We start from the raw sequence: 16,189 nt of genomic DNA, 5'->3' as shown, positions 1-16,189 counted from the left end.
AATGATTTTCCTTAACAAAATTGACTCCCTTGCACCTATAATGGTGCAACTGTACCAATAGTGGCGAGTCTCCTAAGAAACTAATAGATAGCACCACTATGGGAACCAAAATTAATTTTTACCCACACTAAAGAAACAGTGTACCCATAGTAGTGCAAGCAATATTTGGTAATTGTTGATGTTAAATGACATATATCTCATTTTTGTTAGCAAAATTATTAGTTTATCTATTGACTAAAATATTAAAGCAGTAAATTTCCCATAATTATCAATTTTTTAAAAATATTTTCTTTTGTTGATCTACTAATACCTCCACTAATGGTACCGTTACCCTATGAGCTTAGCTTAGCTTAGCTTAAACTAATGGTACCGTTACCCTATGAGCAATATAAACTCTCAAAACTATTATACAAAAGCATTCTTTTCAATTTAATTAGTAAACCCTTCCATGACTACGTAGGTATAGGCCACTCAAATTATTGGGTTTTATGATAGCTCATTTAGTTTAATGTTTGAACTCAACGTTATGCATGGCTTTTTCTATGCGGGGATTTAACTCTGCGCGCTATTTCCGTGAAGCAATCCATTTTTTTTCTTTTTCTCCGTAATACCGATTAACAGCTTCGTGAGCACGGTTCACAAACGACCCAACTTATTAACAAGAATATTTATATTCTTGATTTTCGGAGAAGACCATTCCATTTTTAAGCCGCCTTCCAAATGTATAAGATTATTTCGTCAAACATTTTGTAGTGATACAAGTAAGACAAATCTACATATACTTCAATCTTTTAACTTTCAGACGGAACTGCGGGCGGAGGAGCGGCTCGCCGAGGAGCAAAAACGACACCGGGAACTGCTGGCACGGGTCGAACGGGAAGCCAAACTACAGAACGAAAACTGCCAGATCCGGATACGGACGATCGAGGTGGAAGCGAACCAGCTGCGGGAGGAAATCTCCCGGTTGCGGTTACAGTGCGACAAGCAAGCCGCCGATCTGCATGCCACCGAGGACAAGCTGGAGAAGACGCGTGACAATCTGATGATCGCCCAGCAGGAGCTGGCCGAGGCGAAAGCCAATGAGAAGAAGTATTCATCATTAGTTGAAATTTTGCAATTTGGACATCTGTTGATTCACGTCATGCCTAATCCTTTCAGACACAAAGCGGACAAGCAGGCAGCCGAGGATCTGATGGTTGAACTGGGCAAGGAGTGTGAGCGTCTCCGTACGGAACGTGGCCCTGCCCTGCCGACGACATCGCCTGAATCCCTGCGATTGGAAGAGCTACATCAGGAAATGGAAGAACTGCGACAGAAATCCAAACAACTGGAGGAAGCGAACGAGGAACTGCAAGCGATGGTGCTAACCAAGGGAGTCGAGGAAGGACGAAATCTGCTCAACGGTACATCCAACAGTCTCGCACAGGAACTGGAAGCCATGAGTCAAAATCAGGTGGGTGACATTAATTCTAGTGCTTTGCTTTTCCATAGATATCGGCTGGTAGGAACAAGCTATTAAACACGTTAGCTTGTTGCCGCTGTGCGCCATAAACACACGCTTCAGAAGTGATAGAGGTATTTGTTTTAGATTATGGATCTTAGAAGCAGGTTCTAGCTAAACCACCTTGAATCACCATCAAGAACACCTTTAACTTTTGGGGGCTTCATTTCGTTTGTCCTGTTCCCACCTTCCTTCTCACTGTTCGACTGTCTCTATTTGTCACGCTCGCAACACCTCAAGTATCGTTTTTTGTTATACGTTTTCTTTTTTCCACAGGATACCGTTGATTCGACGACATTAGCGTCATTAACACAGGTTAGTTATGGCGTACCGAGTCTAATAGGCATTAATGTTTGCTGAATTGATTTCTACTGAATATCTGTGAATACTATCCACTTGTTTGGCTTCTCTCTGTGTTACAGTGGTAATGTGATGAAGAGGTGCTTCTTTTGGTGATGGGATGTTTCTCGCTTTTAAGGTGATTATAAAATGAAGCCCGTGGTGAATTTCAAATTCACCACACGTTTATCTACATACATTTCCAAACCCCTAAATCTGGCGTAATAGTTTTCGTACAGTGCCGAAACACAAATTATGATTGTTCAGCATAACTAAGCAAACGATCTACCATTATTTCAGCCCCATACGCGTTATGGTTCTTTCATCTCGTGCTCTTGAAAAAAATATTGGAAAAGCACGTGGTTTACAAAATGGCCGATATCTGGCTTCATTCTATAATCACCTTAACAGTTCGGCGCCTTCTAGTACTAACTACTGTATCCTATGAACGGAAAATTATAATATCTATTTATGCATGCGGTTCATATAGAATATCCTACATTACCGGATTGAGGAGTGTTTAAACCCTTCCCGCCCATGGTATCTGTAGAGGACCTTTTACCTTCCATCTTCCATAGAATTGTTTGAACAACAAAAAGTAACCAACTGTCTAAGAAGAGTTTAGTATTTTCCATTTCATTCCACTACGTTTTGTTATCTTTACAGATACGTTATTCGACCTCAACTATCGAGTCAAGAACGAGACACTGAAGACGGCCTCACAGTTGAGGTCGAAATACGTATCTGGAAAGTCCTAAACCCGTCTTAGATAGTTGAAGACATTCCACTAATAGAGCTTAAATAATTTTTCTGAACAAAACGTACTTGTCATAAGACTCTTTTGTACTATTCCATTTAATGCCACAACTTTATTGTAGGGTATGATGGGGCAAGATGGGTCGCCTAAGGCGAACCCTGCATATCTCAAAACAAAAACATTTTAATTCAACTTTTCAACATGGATATATAAAAATAGCTCATAATCTGTAAGCCAGGGGTATGAAATAACAAAAACTCCACTTTTGATTCCATTTCGAGTCATTAAAGTAGAAGTCTATTTTGCTGTCAATCAAAAAATGGCGGGGTAAGATGGGTCAAACAGCGGGGCAAGATGGGTCACCATTAAATACTGCAATTAATATTGTTTTTATTCCCAATATTGAATTGCACACAGATAGATAGCTTTATTGCCAATGATTATATTGAACAAACAATATTTTTTAAGCCTTGGATGAAGAAATGGCTCTACATTTAAAAATGTCTGCAAATTCTTTTGAAAACAAGCCGTCTAAGTATTGCTTTCTTAAAAACAAAAAATAGACATTTTCTATAAACAAATTAACATCATTATGTCAAAAGTGACCTTAAAATGATTAAACCAGCAATGGAAAATATGTTTTGAATACGAACTATGCCCTTCAGTATGTGCTGACCCATCTTGCCCCATTTGTAAGTACATGTTATAATGTCTAATTTTCGATCAAATTTATTTATTTCAACGCAGTTAATATAACATCACCTACATTACTTATAATACGTTCACTATGTTACTAAAAATGTTTAAATTTTACATTGCTCGACGAGATTACACGTTTCATAGGAAGTGTGTTTCGCATAAGAAACAATGCTGAAAAATATTTTACCTTGCCATACTCTACCAAAATAAAATTTTATCATCAAATCGAGTGATAATAAAGTAGAACCAAATTATTCCTCCTACAAAGTCATAATCTCCACATGAAAATGTACACGATGGTCAAAAACGGACCTGACCCATCTTACCCCGTGACCCATCTTGCCCCGCCTAACCCTACATTTTATTATGACAAGTAAATACATTCCACTAAAAGCTTTAAATATTTTTCTTATCAACAAAAAGTAATATTTGGTACATCTTTATGGATTCATTAGATTACATATATGAATCCCCAGTTTCGTGTCTAAATAGTTGATTCACAATTAAAAACTTTTTTTTGGTTTTTCACTAATTTTGGCTGTACCAAAGAACTATTGACTAGAACTTTTTTAAAAGATAATTTTTTCCTAAATAAATATTTTAAAAAACGATCGTAGGCGGAAAGGAGTAATTAAAACTGCAACGCGTAAACTAGTATTAGAAATTAGATATTATGTTATTTGTTAAGCTAAGTGATGATTCTGCCCCCACTCGTATATCAGTCCCATGTCGTTTTTTCACATACTGTGATAATAGCCATTGAAGTTCGCATCGAATCGCAGTGGAATCTGAGTTGTTCATCTTTCGATAGATTACTGTAAAAAGATTTAGTTTGATCGAAACATTGTTTAATTTTGTGCAATCAGATCATGTAAATTCTTATTGGGACTGTTATGCGGGTACTTACATTTTTTTCACTCATAGACATACAAAATAGCAATTTTATTTTGAATTTCGATAGTACATTAGAAATGAACACTCATCATCGAATTAACTCAAAAGTGATGAAAAGTCAAATGGGATTGTTATGCGAGTGGGGGAAGTAAACTTCACCAGCAAAAAAATCACCATAAAAAAGATTTTAAAAAAATTGACTGCTATAAGACGAGTTTAGTACTTTCCATTTAATTCCACCACGTTTTGTTATCTTTACAGATACGTATTTTAACTTCAACTGTGAAGCCGTCTTCAATGTTACGTACTCGACTTTCGAGTCAAGTACGAGACACTTAAGGCGGCGTCACAGTTGAGGTCAAAATACGTATCTACAAAGATTACAAAACTTGGTGGAATTAAATAGAAAGTACTCTTATGACAGTTGACGACATTCCACTAAAAGAGCTTGAATTTTTTTTTTAAATATTTTTTTTAATTATATATTTATTATTTTAATATTGTTAGCAATTCATTTAGGTATCAGTACACTTTTTTTTCTAGCATTTAACTGGTTAAGTACGTACGTTTGTTCCGATGATTTTTATCTCTGTAGAACCTATTGTGATATTTTATTTAAGTTTTGCAATCCTATAATGCCAAGCTCCAGTCAATGAAATTATCATACCAGTAACTGCCCACAATCGCATATTTATCCCATATGAAGAGGTTGGAGGCTTGCCCTTAAGGTTGTTAATCGCTCGAAAATCCTACACAGGAGAAATAAAGAACCTGAAGAAAAAGTTTAAAAAACTCAACTTTGAGTACGAAGTTCAAATTTTTAACTCAATATTAGGTAGTTTTCTCACTCCCTCTCATGAATGATATTATAAACAAAGAGAGCTGCATCGACCTAAAGTGTGTTGTTTCGTGGAAGAAGCCAAATTTGAGTTGTTTTCACCATAGTCTTGGGTGAGTGGAAATAACATTAATTTAAGTTGGTGAAACTTCATAGTGGGTGAAAATTCAACACGGGAGTAAAGGCAAAGTTCTCACTTGCATCTTACTTATTTTTGACTTCTTCCACACAAGGGCGAATTTAAGTGAAAGGAAACATAAAGTGAGTTGTTTCGCGGTTCCGTGTACACTTCATCTTGTTGCCTTTCTTATATGTGGGGCATATGACCCCTTACTTCTATTCCTCCGGTAGCTGTTTTGTTTTCCAGATTCTGGCCAGCTTTTCCAGGCCCATCTTGATGAACTCAGCTCCGATACCACTCTTAGCAGCTGCTTTATTGGTCTTTTGCTGTTGGGTGGCTTCCTTAACTTCCCTCAAAGTGGGGGCTGATTGGCTTCCATCGTCCGCTGAACTGACGTAGTCATCTACTCCGCTGCCTTGTCTTCGACTGCCTGTACTCAGCACCATTTAAGTGTTTTTGTTTACTTTACTTCAATTTATTTTCATTTTTTTGTGTTGATACAATTTTTCAGTTTAAGTGGTTGGCCACCTGGCCCTTCAGCTTTAGTTTTTGCTTTTCTTGTATACTAAGTATACGGAAAGGCTAAAAAACTGCTCCAAAATCGAACTTTTTATTGAAGGGTGGAGACCCATAGTGTTATATACCAATCGACTCAGCTCGTTTCCACTATTTCTCTCTTTTTAACTGGTTAATTTAAAGGCCTAGGCGCTTTATAAAAAAAATTACCAAGCCTTTATTTCGTTCATATTGTTACATAGTAAAACATAAAAAAATCATTTATTTTTTATTTTTGCGAAAGCTTGTTTTTTGAGAGATGATGCTCCGTCGATCCAGATTTAGCGAGTTGTGCCCGACGCTGGTTCGCCACTAGCTTCCGAGTTTGTTCCTATGAATTTGGTTACCATCTGGGTAGCATTCGGAATACCACATGTACGATAAATAGCATCGTCATCGATTCTTGCATGTTGTTGTTCCAGTGTCTGCTTTTCCAGGTCCAGCTCAGGTTCCTCCTCGAGTACTTCTTCCACGCATTCAATAATTTCATCAACTATTAGATCCGGCTTCTGGTGTTGGTCTATGTTTCTAACTATTCCCGATTCAATCTTTCTGGACAGGAATTCTTCCGGTGTTTTTCCGATTGTTTTTCAGTCCATCGTAGGAAACCATTTCCTTTCCTATTGCATACCTTAATCGATGACGTAATATCATCTTCAAGGTCAATTTATACACCTCTCACGCCCGTGTACACGTGATCGAGACCCAAGCCTGCAGCGAACTTTTCACGCACAATTCGATACATTTTTCCATATTTTTCAAATACCGAGGACAGTTCTTTGTCAGTGATTTCCGGATGGAGATCAAACACCCGGACATTAGGTTCTGCAGCGTCTGTATCTAACCTCAAACTGATGACAGATTAGTAGTACTCCGCGTTGGACTCGGGGGCAGCCAACCAATCACGAACTCGAACATTGTCGGAGTCAGTGGAAAGTACTACTGAACTGTCAAAAAAGTTCATTTGACGAGGACCGAATTCATTCGTGACGTCATGCTGCAGAACCTAATAGTGTACATTTCGCCCTGCAACCGCCATACACACTTCAATCGATTTTCCGTCTCCGTATTAGGTCCTGCAGCATGACCTCACGAATGAATTCGGTCCTCGTCGAATGAACTTATTTGACAGTTCAGTAGTACTTTCCACACTGAACTAAAACTTCCTCCCAAGAATGACTGATAAGTGTGTTGCTACTGCCCCTTAACGATTGTCATCCCATTTCCAGAAGATTTGCATTTGGTTATTTGCGGTATCGGATGACACTCATCTGAATGAAAATCATCCGATGGCTGAATGATTTGCTGAATGGTATATGAATGATTCGTAAGACTACAGTATGATGATGGAAATATGGCAAATAAATGCATTATATTTAGATTTCGAGAGAAAGTTTGCTTGAAGAAAATACCTGCTGGGATTAAAAAAATACAGAAAAACGCTTGCTTTTTCACGATTTCATGCCATTTTATTTAGAAATTAACATTTAATATATCTCACACCATAATATTTGGGAAACATTGTCGTGTACACATTTTTCACTAGCTGCTGCAGCTCCGGATTCCTGCGTTTGCTTCGATGCAAGGCCAGCAGCAAATATCCAAAGGCGAACAGATCTGCCGCCAGAGTATGACACTCGGAAAATCCAGGACAAACTCCTACAGTTTCTGGTTCCAACATGGAGGAGAAGGATCCGGATCCAAGAGCCACTGAGTGGTACATGAGCTATCTGGAACAAATTGCAGCGGCTTGGGTGGTGCTGAAGGAACAACCGGAACAAATGTCTCGCAAGAAAAGCGGTCTTGACTGCGCATCTTCACGGTTCTAAAAAACGTTTATCTTATTAATCAATGGAAAAATCTTCGACCGTAGTTTTACTTACAACTTGAGAATCATGTTATCCGATACGCAAACATCGCGGTATGATCTACAATATAGATCTAACATTACAAATATTCAACCGCACTAAATTAACAAAAAAAATTCACGGATTCCACCCCGCTCCACTATTACTTCCAAAATGGTGACGACCCACTATCACGCTATCAATACAATTGACATTCACAAATCACACAATAAGCGAATGGAAATCGTTGTGGGGCAAGCTCGAATCATGTTTCATTCACACTTGGGATGATGTTCTTACGGTTGACGTGCTATTCAAAAAACAAAGGAACAAACTTTGCAAATCAAAACAGTAGTCATCTCTTCATGAGATGATTTTCTTTCGGTTACACGGAAGCGAAACATATAGTCATTTTCGTTATATGGAAACAAGCGGATGCTTTCTGAAGACAGCCTGGGTGACAAATCATTTACTATAAGGATGATGATTGTGTTCAGTGCACTGACTCCGACGAGGTCTCCGCCAAGGGTCGAGTTCGTGATTGGTTGGCTGCCCCCAGGAGGGTGAAACGCCTGTCATCCGCGGTATAGTAGCGCTCTACCCAACATCGTTTTTGGTATCCAGATTCTGGGTGGTATACCCGAATTCACCTGCTCATTTTGGGTGATTGGTTCGTACGCAGTGATTGCTAATTATCGGCATTTAACTTCTCCTGGCGAAAACTTGCAATTAGTTAAAGTGACCAGATATATTTTATGCCAGCGCGGGACATTTTTTTAAATCTTTGTTTTTATTCGAAAACGTGCTTAAGTCAAAACTTTAAAACTTGATAAACCCCTCTGGGACTCGCTTGGCCCTGGATCAATCACGCAATCACACCCCTGCCTGCTGTGAATGAATCTGTTCAACTTTTAACAACGATGCGAGTTCTTGAAGGTTAAACTTATTTGTATTGTTTACATGATTCATTTTGCTAACATTCAAAGTGATCGTATTATTCGTTTTATGTTATTAGGTGGGCGCTCTAATTTACCTAAAATTCCTACATCGTACTCAGGTTTTGCCTTTCTCGTATACTAAGTATTTTATTATAAAAATCAACTACGCTGAACTATTTCAAGTTTCATTTCATGTGAGATAAAATTTGTTTTTTTTTTTATTTTTCCTCGCAAACTGACAGACGATTTATTATAAATTTTTCTTTAAGCTTAAAACACAAAAAATTCCAAGCTACTTAAAATTCGTCGATCTTGCTCAGATTTCAAGTGAAGTTTTTACTGATATAATAACGACATATGAACACGATGTGAGTTGAAATTGTTGAGCTAGGGATCCTATATTCAGAGATCTTGAGCCAATCGAGCATTGAGAACTGTCATAATCTGAGCGAAATGGGATCCTACATTCAGAGATCTTGAGCCAATCGAGCATTGAGAACCGTCATAATCTGAGCGAAATGGGCATATGGTTTCACAGTGTGACGTCACACTTATGTAGCCACGGCTGCGTCCTGGTGAATTTCTTCCATATTTGACAGGTATCGGTGGTTTGTATATAAACAAAGATTCATCCGCATGCTGCGGGAGATAGGATGAACCTCATTAACCTACCACCGATAAATGTCAAATTGAGTTCATTCTATTGAGTTTTTGAGGTTATGTTTATTTGATGTAAAACCTTATTGTTATTTTTTTATCATTTCTAGTTGTTTACTTCTACGTAGTGTTGATTTTCGAGATTTTTTGGCTATGCAGTCTGATTTATTAGAACAAATTTTTAAATGTTGTCCAACGTTTCGACATAGGGTTCGATGTCTTCTTCAGGAAAAAAAAATGATTGCTCTTAGTTAAGTATGATGGGTGTTCCGTCACAAAGAGCAAACTTTGTATGTGACGAAAATCGTAGAGGCTATTTTGAGTGTGAGTAAGAATAAGTGAAGCGCTCCACAAGAAAAAGATGAATGCCAAATTTGCTAGGGAGCGGGACTATTTGGGCAGCATTCCACAGTCGTGCCATTGAGGATGATTCTACAGGGAAAATGATGACGTGGGTCTGCACCGCGTTGATACAGATCTTCCAGCTGGTGAGGTACTCTGTCAGGACATTCAGGCCTCGTTGGAGTTTTGCTACTAGCACTCTGACCACTCTACCTTGGTAGGCGATGGAGATGTCATCTGCGAACAGAGACAGAATGTCGCCTTCTGGAGGATCTGGCCTGTCGGAAGTGAACAGATTGAGAAGAACGAGCCCGAGGATACTGCCCTGTGGGATGCCTGCAACGATGTTGTGCGCATTGGAACTCGCTCCGCTGATAGAGACCTGGAATGTCCTTGCCGACAGATAATTGTTGATGATTTTCAACAGGTAGCTGGGTTTGTACACCAGGCCATTATACCATACATGGTCGAATGCCTTCTAGACATCGAGTAAAGCCATGGCGGATACGAAATTATTTTAAGCTTTTAATACAATTCCATTTAATTCCACTACTTTATTGTACCTTTGACAGATACGTATTTCGACCTCAACAGTAAGGTCGTCTTCAGTGTCTCGTACTTGACTCGACCCAGGACGATGGGAAGTAGCTGAGACGGAGACAATGATTAAAGAGCAGCGAAAGGTGCTCGTATAACGGAGCACTCATATGTTTGAGCTCGAGATTCAGGATGCTGTCGATGCCTGGGGCCTTCATGTTTTTGATGATTTGATATAGGCCGTCCATTCCCCAGCTGTGATCTCCATCAAAGGTGGAATGGGCCGCACTGCTTGGCACTGTCTGGGAGGGCGCGGATCTTATTGAGAACCATTCTGGCCTGGATTACATTTGTCAAGCAATTGCAACGGGTTTTGAGTGCAGGCAGCCCAGTACGTTGGTACTGTCTGCGAACCAGGAAAGCGAAGACGAATGAGATCTTTGGTGAGGGTGTCAATGGTTGGGGTGTTGCTTACCTGATGAGCCGTTGGAACATGCTGCTGATTGCTGGCCACCGGGATTGCTTCTTCGATGGCGCACAGCTGGCGGTCGATACTTTCTGGCGTCTCCGGACGCACCTCGTAGTCGATGGTGGTGTCAACGCACTGCTGGAACCGCTGCCAGTTCACTCGATGGTAGTTCCTTCTGGAGAGTTGGTGACGGTTGATCGACGAACCGATTTCGGCCACCACCGGATAGTGATCCGAGCTGAGCTCCTGATAGACGACCGGCTGCGATATGTGGTTGTCCATGTTCGTGATGAACAGGTCGAGCGTCGAATGAACCCCGGTTCTGCTCAGGCGGGTGGGTGAATCCGGGCTCAGGATGGTGTATATGCAGGAGTTCATCGAATTCGCTCACCCGACGGATTTTGACATTTGAGCGGGTCGTTTTCTCGAACAAAAGTTCATTTTGCGTTCATTATGCGACCCGCTCAAACGTCATAATTTCTTGGGGGAGTTCATTTTGCGTTAGTCTATTGGTCTTCTTTCAGATCGCTACTCCATATTATGCCGTTCTGATTGCTTTTTGAGTTTCCCCAGGCTTGGTGTCTTTCATTCAGATCGCCTGCCATGATGCCGCGTAAGCTTCACCATGTCTCTACGGAGGACGGCCGATGTCTCATCAATCTCCTTCGCTTCGGGTGATGACGCCGACGGAAATAGTAACTTCTACCCCAACGGCCTCGATGAGCTTGAGTTGGAGACTTGGCAGCAGACGACAATTGGTATTACTCCTTAGCGCGATAACCACACCTCCTCCCCTGGAGTTGGACCGATCGAGTCTCACCACACGGAAGTCCGGAATATGTACACTCACCTCGGGCTTCAAAGGCGTTTCCGTGATGAAGGCCACGCCAATCTCTCTCTCGTCGAGGAAACCAACCAGCTCAATGATTTTGCTCTTAAGTGAGCAAGCGTTCCAATTGACCTGGGTCTGGGTCGTTCCCTAGCAGCAATTTTCAATGACGAACATGCCCAGGGTGAAGATCTGGTCGAAGCGTGTTTTGCACCCGCGTAGTCGCGTTGCCAGTTGGGTGAAAATCGGAACTAGCTGCTCCGATGTGTAGAGGTGGGTCGCTTTCGGCCGGAAAGGGGCTCATTGTCCTGACGACGGAATCCAGGGGGAGGAAGTGGGGGCCATTCGCTAGTGGATGGAGCGTGTGGTGTTAGAGCTTGAAGCGATGCTGCAGCGACCGCCAGCCATTTGTGAGGTTGCAAAGGTGGGAGGAATGGAATCGCCCGACGGGGAGCAGGGGTGGTGAGAATGTTCACTTCGTTGAGAGCAGGAACCCGGTTCTTCTTCGGCAGAGTCCTGGTAGAGGCCTTCTCCCGGATTTCCAGGAACTCCGCCAGCTTTGGAAAGTCCTTGGTTGTAGCCTGATGTTTGTCACAGTTGGCGCACTTGGGATTGGCCACCTCCATTTTATCGCACTTGTCGGTTGGATGAGTTTCGCCACACTTGTTGCAGCGCGGCTTACATGCGGCAGTTCTTGGTGCCGTGCCCGAAGCTGAAGCAGTTGGTGCACTGCGTGACGTTTCGGTGAACTGGCCGATATCGCTCTCAGTCAACGGTGTAATTTATAACGCGGACTAGCTTCAGGTCCTTCCAGGTGGTTGAGTCGTGTTCAAGTCCGAGCAGCATAAGTCAGACAAAATAATTGCAGCAACTTGATTATGACTAATTCTGTTCACATATGAGTTGCAGTAACTTATGTGAAACATGTGTCCTGCTCAGCAGATGGACCAGGTAAAGCTGGTCAGATATCTCGCCTTGTCGTGACGAGCGATCTTGTGTACAGCCACTGGCTTCAGGCCGCAACCTTCGAGCTCTACTTAGAGTTCCTCCGGCGGCCACTTCTCCTTCCGCTTTTTGCACCTGCGGCAGCTGCGATTGCTGTGGTGGATTTCCAGCATCGTCGATTGACTACGACGAATATACGTTGCTCTGCAAAAGCTGCTTGGAGGGGTTACTTCAAGTGTAGTGCACTTCGACACCTTTCCCGCGTCCGAGTTGGCCACCAAGGGGTCCGGGAGAAAATAACGCCAACGCGACGAAACGTAAACACAACTGTGGTCTTTGCGGACGATAATCAGCCGCACCTGAATCAGGTGACCTGATACTGTTGTGAGCCGCTCCTAACATGGAGAAAATACGCATGGTAAGATTTGCGGAGACAACCCCCCCCCCCCTTCCACTGTCAGCATACGACCATAGTTCTCACTGGTTACTCGATCTTCCCTAAGGGCGCTCGTATCCCTGCCAGCACCACGAGGAGTTATAGGATTTGCTGTGTAAGAGGCTAAGGACCGCGAGATGGGGTTTAGTTTATTCCTTCAGGTACGCGAAGTACCAATCGTACGCTTTACCCAGCATTTTCCGTGCCAAGCTTATGGATTTGTTTTTTTTTTTAAGTTCATTTATTTGGTAGGCTCAGGCGTGTATAACACTTCACGGAGCCATGGTTATTTGTGATATATAGAATCAATATCATTTTTTGGATTTGTTTTGTTGAAATTTTGTTACCCTTGTCTATTGTAGAACATTACGTAAAGATGTAATTGCGTGTTTAATAATATATGACAATTTTAACAAATAAGCCTGCGGATTGGAAAAATTGCCTCATGATAATTGTGTTTAAAAAGGTTTGTCAAATGACAACAAAAAGTCGTCATGTTTGGTGAAAAATCTATCGGTATTTGTTACTAACTCCGTCTAATTATTCAGGTTTTTATACTTCAAATTTTAACCAGCTACTGATTCTGCTTTTTTTCGGCTTCACCCATCATTATGTAATAAGCTTTGTCCCGGCTACCGCGGATTCTTCCAGAACCTATTTAGACATAGCTACGATCACGAACCGCTTGACCTAATATTCACTTGAGCTGATATGACATGATTGTCCGTTAGTTAGCTCGTGTAACTTAGTATTAAATTCGACGAATAATTACTTCACATATTTTCTATGTTCTGAAAACTCAGGACCTTCGAGGTCCTTCATAGCTTAGTTGGTTAAAAGCACCAAACTAGCGTACTGAGGGTCGTGGGTTCGAGTCCCATCGAATGAAAGTGGTTACTTCGAATACATTTTTCAAATCAAAATCTTCCACATAATGTACATATTCACATTGGAGTTTTCAGAACATAGTGAATAAATGTCCAAGTCGGATGGTCCAATACCCGGAATATAAGCAATTAACTTTGATTGAACTACTTCACATAGCTTTTAGAACTTGCGCGCACAATTGAAAATATTAACGCTTTATAACCCCACCCCAACTACATCGCAGCATATCCTATCTGCTGAATAACCAACCAATTTTTGTTTCTCCTTCAAATTCCAGCTCCAGATCGCATTCCAGGACAAGGAGGAGGAAAACCGCCGACTGAAACACTACATCGAAACGATGCTGCTCCAGGTGGTCGAACACTATCCGCAGCTACTCGAAGTCAAGGCGGCATAATCGCTCATCGCCGGCCCCGGGCATGTCTTATCCAGATTAGGAACACAGGGACGAACAAGTTGAAGATATTCTCGACGATGAAAGTTGAACGGAGGCAACCTTGTTCGACCTTACTTAGAATCAGTATGTAACTACAGCCACCGTCACGGCGGTTTGTGATGATAAGATGTGATTGATGACGAGAGAACGACGACAAAGCAGCAGAATCCCTCCCTCCCAGAAAGTACGCAACTGTCACGTCCCACGGAGCGATTTAGGATGTATTTTAGGCAAGGAGTTGAAGGATTTAGGATATCTTTTGCATATTTAAGTTATAAACGAACCCGCTGAGAGCAACGCGTTCGAAGGCAGAAACAAACCGCATCTTACACAAGCAATATATTTTATATGTATTTAGACTTAGGAACTACATCCACACCAACACTGTAGCGTGTGTTCGGCGACTAAGCTAACGAGGATGTTCTTTTTTATATATTTGTATTTTATATAAATCTTTAATTTTCCAATCCTTGTTCAGACATGCTCGTATTTGATTTTTTGTTTTGTTCTTTTAAAAACAAAATTACTTTTGTCAGTCGTCTGCCTTATTATATCAATCAGAGCAAATGGTAGAAATTCGGAGAGAATTACAAAAAGATACTCGAAAAATAACTGTTATCAGATTTGTCGAATGCTGTGCAAAGATATTGCATTCGATGCTCAATTCAACTTCAATTAGCTCAACACACAGGTGATATCGATAAAAAAAAAACAACTTTTACTGAAACCCTGTTTTCTGGAAATAATTGATTCAGCTCTGATTATATCTTTTGTACAAGTTTAAAGAAAAGAAAAAAGGTATAAAAAGTAAATCGTTGGTGCTTTCAATGAAAACCTTTTCATGTGTTTCCCATTTTACTTTGTAGCTAGCTACATTGAACATAATTGCCTTCAAAAATGAACTGTGAATATCCTCTGGTTGAAGTTTTTTGTAAATATATTTCCTTGCTCGCTCAAGACATACACAACTGTCGTAAAAAAGCGATAAATCAAACTGTTTTACCTACTTTTATGTATGTTGTAACAATTTATTGAAGATTGCCGTCATTGCTGAATGAAAAATGGTCAGGCCGAGAGTCGGTCGTTAGTTACAAAAGTAAAAAGCTGTTGCGATTCTTACAAATATTTACACAATCAGCAACAAATTAACATTGGTCTGTATGGCTCTGTGTTTAACTGAAAATTTAGCCTTATTTAACATGTGTTTACACTTTTTCAAAGGACATACGGCGTATGTGAAAGGACGTATGATGAAAAAGCGGTTAAGTCGTAGGAACTAACAGCAAGATGCAAAAAGAACAAAAACACCCTTTATAGGTTAATATATACTACCTACCTTCTTATGTATTAGTGAATGTAGGACTAATAGCGATGCTCTTTATTGAAGGGAGAATATCAACAGTTATAGTAAGAATGAAAAATCAATTTTAAATTGGATGCCAAAATAGCGTTCTACTATACTAAACGGTACTGTATTAGCAATGATGAATGAACAAATAAAAACTGACTAAAAGACTATAGGGCCATGTTTGAATGTGAAAGAAAATCATCCCTATGAAACATACTTAACACTTTCCCAAAGATTTTAATAAGAAGGAAACATTTATGAAAAAAACTAAAATTAGTGGAAAACGAAAAAAAAGTGTTTGATTGTAAATAAATAGTTAAATATAAATAATAAATGTTTTCAATAATTTAACTATTTGTACTCAAAATTGATTATAGGGGCAGTAGGGGCAATATGAACATACGGGGCAATATGAGCCACCCTCATTTTGAGCTTATTGACAAGTTTTAGCATGTAAAAGTTATATGATCTTTAAGAGGATGCTACACATATGCATCAACTTGAAAACCGCATTAAAATTCAATTCAAACATGAAAATACACTTGAAAATGTAAATTTTCGCTGGATACGCAAAATTATTATAAGATTTGAAGTTTATAAATAAGGCTTTGACACAAAACTGATTAAAATACAGGTAAAAAATACATCACAATCAAAAGATATATTAAAATTGAATATTGTACACACATGTTTATATTGATACAAATCTGAATTTATCATAAAACTTTTTTTTTTTCCAAAACCAGTCTCTATGGGGCAATATGGGCATACCTGCACAGAGCAAGATATCAGGCCTTAAAATACGAAGAAGTT

General features: G+C 40.2%; 1 protein-coding gene across 15 annotated transcripts in view; it reads left to right on the top strand.

The window, feature by feature from the left end:
- The window catches only part of LOC134224745 (rab11 family-interacting protein 4B), a 330,754-nt gene extending 315,208 nt beyond the window's left edge, over window positions 1–15,546 (top strand). For 14 of the 15 annotated variants that reach the window (XM_062704294.1, XM_062704293.1, XM_062704292.1 and 11 more), the window contains 4 exons: window positions 803–1,089; window positions 1,159–1,453; window positions 1,778–1,816; window positions 13,870–15,546. In XM_062704294.1, coding sequence (XP_062560278.1) covers window positions 803–1,089; window positions 1,159–1,453; window positions 1,778–1,816; window positions 13,870–13,989 — 741 coding nt within the window. In that variant the 3' untranslated portion in view covers window positions 13,990–15,546. The remainder of the gene's footprint in view (window positions 1–802; window positions 1,090–1,158; window positions 1,454–1,777; window positions 1,817–13,869) is intronic. The other variant, XM_062704291.1, reaches the window with a different exon arrangement.
- The last annotated feature ends 643 nt before the right edge of the window (window positions 15,547–16,189 follow it).

The sequence above is a fragment of the Armigeres subalbatus genome, chromosome 3, assembly GCF_024139115.2.
Source record: "Armigeres subalbatus isolate Guangzhou_Male chromosome 3, GZ_Asu_2, whole genome shotgun sequence".
Lineage (NCBI taxonomy): Eukaryota > Metazoa > Arthropoda > Insecta > Diptera > Culicidae > Armigeres > Armigeres subalbatus.
The sequence above is the reverse complement of the archived record's forward strand: the minus strand, read 5'-3'. Positions and strand labels throughout refer to the sequence as shown.